Source organism: Pseudomicrostroma glucosiphilum, assembly GCF_003144135.1.
Source record: "Pseudomicrostroma glucosiphilum strain MCA 4718 unplaced genomic scaffold BCV69scaffold_2, whole genome shotgun sequence".
NCBI classification, from domain to species: Eukaryota; Fungi; Basidiomycota; class Exobasidiomycetes; order Microstromatales; family Microstromataceae; genus Microstroma; species Microstroma glucosiphilum.
Genome location: NW_020289914.1, coordinates 1684411 through 1692777, shown reverse-complemented (window position 1 = coordinate 1692777; position 8367 = coordinate 1684411). Strand labels below are relative to the sequence as shown.

Here is an 8367-nt window from a genome sequence, read left to right as displayed (position 1 = left end):
GGGGGGGGGGGGGGGGGGGGGGGGGGGGGGGGGGGGGGGGGGGAGACGCCCGGCGTGTGCTCCGAGGCGCCCTTTTTCGCTCCCGGCCTACGTCTGTGACGCCCGCCTCTGCCCGCCGTGTCTCAGGCGAGGGATTGGAATTGGGTGACGGCAAATGCAGGCTTGCGCCTCGCCCCACCATCGACCCCGACGGCCACAGCGCCTCTCCGCCCCGGCTTCCGACCAAGCCCGCTCGGATCCGGGAGGCGCAGCACCTCCAAGCAATCACCACGGGATCACGAGTACGTTAGGTTCACAAAGGCAGACGTCAGAGCATCAGTCCTTGCCCGTAGTCATCCACGAATGTCCTCCCGAGGTGAACGCTGCACTTCAACACGACCACTAGAGCTTCTTGATTGAGATGGGGACCCGCCGGAGCATGCGCGGAAGGGATCTGAGTGTCCTGGGGCATGTGACCTTGAAGTGCGACAGTGCCTCATGGACCGGCACTTCTGCTCCAGGGTGTCGTCTGCGAGTCAATTTACATCACACCTCTTACTGTAATGACTCTGCCTGCTATCAGCCGTGGATTGGGAAAAGCTCCAGCTGCCTCATCTCGCGATAGTTTGCTCAGGAGGCAGATCGGATCGGGAGATGAGCCTTGGCGGGCGGGCAGGCTGGCCTCGGAGCGCGTGTGGGCAGGGGCTGCAGATTCCTTACCCCGCACGCCTGTACCTCCGCGAGTGCGAGGGTGCAGCTTTGACTTGCACCTCCGTACACCTCCTCCCCATTTTTCATCCAGAGACTTGGCCAGCCAGGGTGAGACTGCAGAGGGATTATAAAGACGCAGCTCAGACGTCCTGAGGTTTGTGCTTCCCCTTTCCTCTATAACACTCCTACTTCATCCCCCATTGTGAGAACTTGACGACTCTACCACGCCGCACTACAGCGCTTGAAATAGACGCTGCACATCCACACGCACGCACGCACGCAGACGCACACATAGACACACACACACGCCTCACGCCCCGCTGCGCCCCTTTCCGTCGATCATGGCACCCATCGCTACCGCATCCTCATCCGCCCTCGGAGACGGCGGTGCCAATGGCGCATCGTCTTCCCACACTCCCAGTGCCACTGCTCAGATCACAAGCAAGCTCGCCAGCATCGGTGTAGCAGCAAAGGCAGCCGCCAACACAGCCATTGCTGCCGCTACCACTGCCGCCAACCCCGTGACAGTGTCCAGCAAGGAGACCATTGCACTGGAGCACGACCATGCCGCACACAAGTGAGTCAGACATTTGAACAGCAGCTTCGGTCACCATCCGCAGACCTGAACACTGACAACGACACACCTCTTCACCTCTCCTCACCAGCTACCACCCTCTACCAGTCGTCTTTGACCGAGGCTCTGGAGCCTCCGTATGGGACCCAGAAGGACGCGAGTACATCGACTTCCTCGCCGCCTACTCTGCTGTCAACCAGGGTCATTGCCACCCCCGCATCATTGCCGCGCTGGTCGCCCAAGCACAGAAGCTCACCCTCTCCTCTCGAGCCTTCTACAACTCTGCCTTTGGTCCATTTGCCAAGAAGGTCACCCAGCTCTTTGGCTACGACATGGTGCTGCCCATGAACACCGGAGCCGAGGCGGTCGAGACTGCCATGAAGCTCGCCCGAAAGTGGGGATATGCCGTCAAGGGCATTGAAGACGGCAAGGCCATTGTCCTCTCCGTCGAAGGCAACTTCCACGGCCGAACCCTGGGCATTGTCTCCATGAGCACCGACCCCGAGTCACGTGTCGGCTTCGGTCCTTTCCTGGCCAACGTCGGACCTGGTGTGGGAGACATGAAGATCCGCTATGGTAACGCTGACGACCTCGAGGCCGTCCTCGACAAGCACGGCAAGGACGTTGCTGCCTTCCTCGTTGAGCCCATCCAGGGAGAAGCCGGTATCGTTATCCCCCCTGCTGGCTACCTGCAGCGTGTACGAGACCTGTGCACCAAGCACAAGGTGCTGCTAATCTGTGATGAGATCCAGACTGGTCTGGGACGAACGGGTAAGATGCTCGCTGTTGAGCACGAGGGCATCCGTCCTGACATGATCACCCTCGGTAAGGCCCTCTCCGGCGGTGTCTACCCCGTCTCTGCCGTCTTGGCCGACAAGGAGGTGATGCTTACCATCAAGCCGGGAGAGCACGGATCGACCTACGGTGGTAACCCCCTGGGCTGCGCCGTCGCTGAAGCAGCCCTTGACGTGCTGGTAGAGGAGAAGCTCTGCGAGCGTGCCGAGACGCTGGGTGCCAAGTTCCGCTCTGACCTCACTCAACTGCAACACTCTGGTCAAGCTCCCATGCTCGTAGAAGTCCGCGGTCGTGGACTGTTCAATGCCATTGTCATTGACTCGAGCAAGAGTCAGAGGAAGCGCTCTGCATGGCAACTCTGTCTGCTCCTCAAGTCAAAGGGAGTCCTCTGCAAGCCCACACACGTCAACATTGTTCGTCTCTCTCCACCTTTGGTCATTACTGAGGAGCAAGTCCAGAGGGGTTTCGAGATTATCAAGGAGGCACTCCAGGAGCTTGACACTGTTGAGACGATCCCTGGAGAGGAGGGAGAGGAGGTCGGTGTGGTACCCCCACCAACTGAGACTTGAGACTTGAGACTTGTACATGTGTCATTGTCCAAAACTCCCCCCAAAAGCGAAATAGGATTCAACGCAAGTCTAGATGGAAGACCGCTGCTATGTCCCACCCTCCTTTTTATGTACTGTATCCCTCACACTGGCTCCTTGAGGTAGAAATTGTCATGCATTATATTCTGATCGTCTTCTCGTGACTGGCACAGCCGAGTAATTGTCCGCCTGCTGGCTCTTCTGACAGCCCTGGTATTGATTTTGGAAAAGTCTGTCCCTCTATCCCCCCTCCGCCTTCTACGCCCCCGCTGCTTCCCCACCCTCCTCCTCCCTTCCCAATCGCTCATCACCACCAAGGAAGAACCAGCTCTCCATTTCCCTCCCCTTTGCGTCCTTCCTAACAATGGACTTGCCCGCCGGCCCCTGCTCCTTCCATACCAACTCCTTTGTCCTAAGCAAAGATTCAATTGCACTAACCCGATCCATGACCCGTTCAAGCTTGCCTTCAAAGTCTTCCTCTTCCTCGAGGACCTTTTGAAAGGCACGCAAGAGGGGCATCGAGTCGGCACGGATGTGATGGTGCTTGTCGATGTGGATAAGATTTAGGTGGTCGAGCTGTTGAACAAAATCTGGACGGGTCATTACTTGACGAACTTCACCCCAGGTGAGACTTGGATTGGGAACGTCGTTGGCTAATGGCACATCTGCTTCTAGATCCTGAGTGGGGTCTGTCAGGGCGGACTCTGTCACACGAGGAGGACCTGCCTCGTCTGCATCTTCAGTGGAATCTGGCTTTATGGCGGACAGCGAGGGAACCGAGGATGAGGGCAAGCTAGACGCTCTGCTTGCAATCTCTTCCTCTAGTGCCTTTTGACGCTTCGCGAGCTCGACAAAGAGTAGCCATGAACACGTGGACCACTTTTGCTCGTCCATCACATCGTCGTCATGATCTTCGATGATGCCCGTCTTGGAAAGGAGGAATTGCATATCGTCTTCCACTAGCTGGTGTGCTGCGCGGAGCATGTTCTTGCGTCTTGATAGCTTGTTCAGGAGTGAGAGGCGGCCGCCGCTGATCCGGTAGACTGCATCGAGGTCTGCTTCATTGTGAGAAGAGGGATCTTCCAACCAGTACTGTTCGCGACAAGATCGCAGCTGGAGCAATCGACGACGTTCGACGGAATTGTCAGCATATTACTTGCCATCGCCTCGCCCTCTGTGTACTCACCACTTCGAGACTCTGCTTCTGAGAGAGGTCTTTGAAGGTCAGCGTATCCATCCGGTTCGAGTTCCGCCGTAGCAAGTCGTAGACAAAGTAGTCGTTACTCGTGAAGATGAAGGTGGCAGTGCCCGCCGAGGCCCACTTTTCTGCGCGCTGTTGTAGTACAGTCAGGAGCCTCTTGCCCTCGTCTTCGTGACCGACTAGGTGAGCTGAGTTCATAATAATCACTGCTGGCTTTCCCTGTTGAGAGAAGGATGTGAGAGAAGTAGGCCGAAAAGTTAATTGTCTGAGCTGCCCTAGATGTGCGGGCCTTGTCCTCTGCGTCAACTCACTGTCCTTTGCCGCCTACGAATCAGAGCTGCTTCAAGCTTGTGAAGCGCCCGCTCCAGCATCTGAAATGTGCTCATGCCGGACATATCGTTGAGTCCGACGAGGTTGCCCAGAAAGTCTCTGTACATTGCATAGTTGATCGACTCGGAGAAGCGGTCCACGACGATGGATGGGTCCGGGTGAGCTTCGAAGAAGGCGACTCCATCTGCTTGAATCGACTGCATGGCCTGTATGAGGGAAGTGGTCTTGCCCGATCCTTTCGGTCCCAGTACCAAAAAGTATCTCCCCCTCTCTTCGCCTCGCAAGATCTTGCGTAGAAGCAGATCCTCGACTCGATCTTCTACGTGTACGTATGCTAGCTGACCCTGTTGAGCCCCTGCACTGGATTGGGCAAGTGCCAAGACGGGGTCATAGCCTGGGTCGAAGGCCTTTTCCATCTTGACGAGGATTTGCTTCTTGTACCAGGAGTGGTAGTACATGCCCGCTAGACCGAGCAGAATGACACCGGCAGAAGCTCCCAGAGCTGCCTCGGCAGCAGTCGAGCTATAAGAGCGGGTCGGGACGGTACAGGGGTGTGAGTGAGCTTCCGAGCACATGGCAGTCAGCATACCTTTGGCCCAGCTAGTACCCACTTCAAGATGCCTCTCAACCTCCCTGTCGCTCCGCCATCTTGACCGTCATCGTCTCTGTCACTTCTGCTGCGTGCCTTGCCCGGTGACTCTGGAGGGGGTGCAGAAGCGGCAGCTCGAGGGCTTGCATGGAAGCTTCTACGAAGCGCCTTTGCCGGCTCTGCTAGTGGGAACAGCCCCCTGACTCTACGTATGATCATGGCGCTGAGGGAAGCGTACGGACGAGGAAGCGAGTAGCGAGTAGCAGGCCGGGCACAGAGTAGAGTACGGTAGTCTACGGTAGCATCTCCCCTGCACTGCACTGCAGCCTTGCGCTTGGGCCAGGCAGGCTGAGGCCAGACGGAGGCGCTCCTTGGCGCCGCGCAGAGACGATTGATTGCTCTGTGGCCGTTGGCTGGCTGCTGCACTCGACGGCGTGCGTCTCCGCCAAACCCTCAGAGGCGCATCAGAAGCACAAAGGACGTCCGTCTCAGCCCATCCTACCAACCCAACCAGCCATCCTTGAACCATCACCACCATCACCTCGCATCGAGCTCCGATCTGAGACAGTTTCACTCTACAACACTCGGACTGGATACTACACGCACATCTCAGATCTCCAGCTCGCTCAATCAATCATCAAACACACGCAACCATTATCACCACCTTTTCACCTAACTACAATCTCCTACCTGCCTAGAGCTCATCACCATCTAGGTCCACCGAACACCTCGACCCTGCCGCCCGCATACTTCGAGCGCAGTATTGGCCACGTCTACAACCTACGCTCTGACGCACCAGGTCATCACCACCATCAGTCCTCTCTGAACCTCAAAACTACGCACCAGAGTCTCCCCCTCCCCCTTTACCCCTGATCCCTTCCCTTCCCTCACAATGTCGACATCAGGGCCTGCACCAGGTCAAAGTGAAGCACAATGGAAGGCTGAGATTACAGCCAAGATCACACGGGACGAGAGGCCACAGACAGACGATGTGCTCAAAACAAAGGGAAACGATTTCGAGGACTATTTCCTCAAGAGGGAACTGCTAATGGGTATCTTTGAGGCAGGGTTCGAAAAGCCCTCACCGATCCAGGAAGAGGCCATCCCCATCGCCCTCACTGGCAGAGACATCCTGGCCAGAGCAAAGAATGGAACAGGAAAGACGGCAGCGTATGTCATTCCTTCGTTGGAGCGACTGAACCCGAAGAAGAACAAGATCCAGGCCGTACTGCTGGTGCCGACTCGTGAGCTGGCACTACAGACATCACAAGTTGCAAAGACGCTAGGAAAGCATCTTGGTGTGGAGATCATGGTCACGACAGGAGGAACGACGCTCAAGGACGATATCTTGCGACTGAACCAGACCGTGCATGTGCTCGTGGGCACCCCCGGAAGAATCTTGGACTTGGCAGGCAAAGGACTGGCAGACCTTAGCGAATGTGGGACCTTTGTCATGGACGAGGCCGATAAGCTCCTTTCACCTGAATTCACACCCGTCATGGAACAGCTCTTGGGACTACTGCCAAAGGAAAGGCAAGTAATGCTGTTCAGCGCTACTTTCCCTCTCATCGTAAAGGACTTCAAGGACAAGCACATGGTCAAGCCGTACGAGATCAACCTCATGGACGAACTCACACTCCGTGGTGTCACTCAATACTATGCATTCGTCGAGGAACGCCAGAAGGTCCACTGCCTCAATACCCTCTTCTCTCGTCTGCAAATCAACCAGTCTATCATCTTCTGTAATTCGACGAACCGAGTCGAGCTTCTCGCCAAGAAGATCACCGAGCTTGGCTACTCCTGTTTCTACTCACATGCCAAGATGCTCCAGGCCCACCGTAACCGCGTCTTCCACGACTTCCGAAATGGCGCATGCCGAAACCTCGTCTGCTCCGACCTCCTCACCCGAGGTATCGATATTCAAGCGGTCAACGTCGTCATCAACTTCGACTTCCCCAAGAACGCAGAGACCTACCTTCACCGCATCGGTCGATCCGGTCGATTTGGTCACCTGGGTCTAGCAATCAATCTGATCACCTACGAGGACCGCTTCAACCTTTACCGGATCGAACAAGAGCTCGGAACCGAGATTCAGCCGATCCCGTCGCAGATCGACAAGAAGCTTTACGTCGCTCCATCTCTGATCCAGTCCGCTGAGCAGCAAGAGCAGCAGCAGCAGCAGCGGGGCAACCAGAAGAGGCAGAACGGACAGGCCAATCAGGCCGGTATGCCGGTCATTCCACCTACGCAGGCTGCCATGCACGCCAACGCTATTCCTCAGAGCCAGAACTTCACTCAAAGCGTAGCTCACCGCGGTCAAAGAAGAGGTCCAGGGGGTGGAGGCGGCGCTGGCGCTCCTCCCTCGGCTCAGGCTTAGTCGAGGCGATGCTTCTTACGGCCAGTTGCATCGCTGTGGGACCTCCAACCATAGTCGGCCCCTGCTTTGCTCTCCTCGCCAAGATCTTCACCGTATCCTAGAACAGCTTTCCAATCTCCTCGTCGCCGCACGCTCTCTTTCGAAACGCTGTGAGCATTTGGCTCAGTCCCATTCCGCCATCAGCACTCCACAGTGTCAAAGAAACGTCTACAATTTCGCCAGAAGCGCAGCGAAGACGTCCTCAATCCGCCCTCAGTTTCGGTTCCTTCGCCCCTTCGCATCCAGACTTGACCTCCTGACAACACGTGTGCGCCAATGTAAAGCACCGTCAGAAGGTCTCGCCTTTCACACAAGACTCGTCGCGCATTGCGCTCAATTTCACCTCCTGATCATGATCATGTCCCCACTTTGGGACCATCCAACACTGGCCTCGGCTTTTTCGCATGCATCAAGCTCACAAGGCTCACCTGCTGCCCCTCGACTCCCCCCTCTACGACCTCGCAATCGCCACTGAATGCTTTGCATCCTCGGCATCCAGCCTGACGACCTTCGATCGTCGCGATCGTCTTCCTCCCTTCAGGCAACCACCACCTTTCGGTCGTGTCGCCTGGACATGCTCCCAAGAGCAGATGACGCGCGAAAGTCGCCAAGTGCTCGTTCCAAGAGTATCCCACGTCAGTTTCTTCAACAGGGTCTGACACCTCTCCACTCCCTCACTCGGGCGTAGCCCGTACCGCAAATTGTCTGCTCAGAGTATGCTCATATACTCTCGCTCGTTCGCCTGTAATCCCCATCTTCCAACCCCTCTTCATCCACTTATCGCCCCCTCTTCCCCTCCCTGTCCCCTACCTGTCCCAACGACGCCCAAGTGCGCCCTCATTTCCCCTCTTTCCCCCGCCTCACACTCATCCAAACCAGCAATTACAATCCCCCCTTCCACCTTAGCTCCTGAGCATCTGATTGTAGAGGGCGTCATGAAGCCGGCGTATCTGTGCTGCGCTCACAATGGCGCTTGGGCGCTGCTGCTGCTGCAAGGCTGCAAGGCTGCAAGGCTGCGTGCCTTTTGCGAGACCAACACGTCCCCACTTCCGGCGCACTGGCTCCGCTTCAATCTTTTGCCCTCCTATTTAGAGTACTGTACCTTGCCTTGCCCCTTGCCTCTACCCCATCCCGGCCCCATCCTCTTCCTTTCCGAGTTCTGAGGGGACAACGGCGCTAGCTAGA

At 56.7% G+C, this 8367-nt stretch overlaps 3 protein-coding genes across 3 annotated transcripts; 2 read left to right on the top strand and 1 right to left on the bottom strand.

The window, feature by feature from the left end:
* Positions 1–758: 758 nt before the first annotated feature.
* Positions 759–2683, top strand: BCV69DRAFT_256408 (putative CAR2-ornithine aminotransferase). Its single transcript, XM_025490597.1, has 2 exons — positions 759–1267; positions 1356–2683. Exons 1-2 carry the CDS (start codon positions 1032–1034, stop codon positions 2626–2628), a joined length of 1509 nt encoding a protein of 502 aa, XP_025350465.1. The 5' UTR covers positions 759–1031; the 3' UTR covers positions 2629–2683.
* Positions 2684–2795: 112 nt separating this feature from the next.
* On the bottom strand, positions 2796–5055 carry BCV69DRAFT_266953 (hypothetical protein). Its single transcript, XM_025490819.1, has 4 exons — positions 4789–5055; positions 4159–4699; positions 3833–4066; positions 2796–3759 (listed from the first exon to the last, which is right to left on the bottom strand). The coding sequence occupies exons 1-4, from the start codon at positions 4983–4985 to the stop codon at positions 2905–2907; spliced, it is 1827 nt and encodes a 608-aa protein (XP_025350464.1). The 5' UTR covers positions 4986–5055; the 3' UTR covers positions 2796–2904.
* Positions 5056–5242: 187 nt separating this feature from the next.
* On the top strand, positions 5243–7365 carry BCV69DRAFT_115330 (putative ATP-dependent RNA helicase DHH1). Its single transcript, XM_025489115.1, has one exon. It carries the CDS (start codon positions 5659–5661, stop codon positions 7141–7143), a length of 1485 nt encoding a protein of 494 aa, XP_025350463.1. The 5' UTR covers positions 5243–5658; the 3' UTR covers positions 7144–7365.
* The last annotated feature ends 1002 nt before the right edge of the window (positions 7366–8367 follow it).

Excerpts from the sequence above, each read along its gene's own strand:
- BCV69DRAFT_266953 (XM_025490819.1), bottom strand. The coding sequence starts at position 4,985 with ATGATCATACGTAGAGTCAGGGGGCTGTTCCCACTAGCAGAGCCGGCA. Across the intron at positions 4,700-4,788 it reads AGGTTGAGAGGCATCTTGAA|CTCGACTGCTGCCGAGGCAG; the intron begins GTGGGTACTAGC and ends CCGCTCTTATAG. Across the intron at positions 3,760-3,832 it reads AGAAGCAGAGTCTCGAAGTG|CTGCGATCTTGTCGCGAACA; the intron begins GTGAGTACACAG and ends CGATTGCTCCAG.
- BCV69DRAFT_256408 (XM_025490597.1), top strand. The coding sequence starts at position 1,032 with ATGGCACCCATCGCTACCGCATCCTCATCCGCCCTCGGAGACGGCGGT. Across the intron at positions 1,268-1,355 it reads CACGACCATGCCGCACACAA|CTACCACCCTCTACCAGTCG; the intron begins GTGAGTCAGACA and ends TCTCCTCACCAG.
- BCV69DRAFT_115330 (XM_025489115.1), top strand. The coding sequence starts at position 5,659 with ATGTCGACATCAGGGCCTGCACCAGGTCAAAGTGAAGCACAATGGAAG.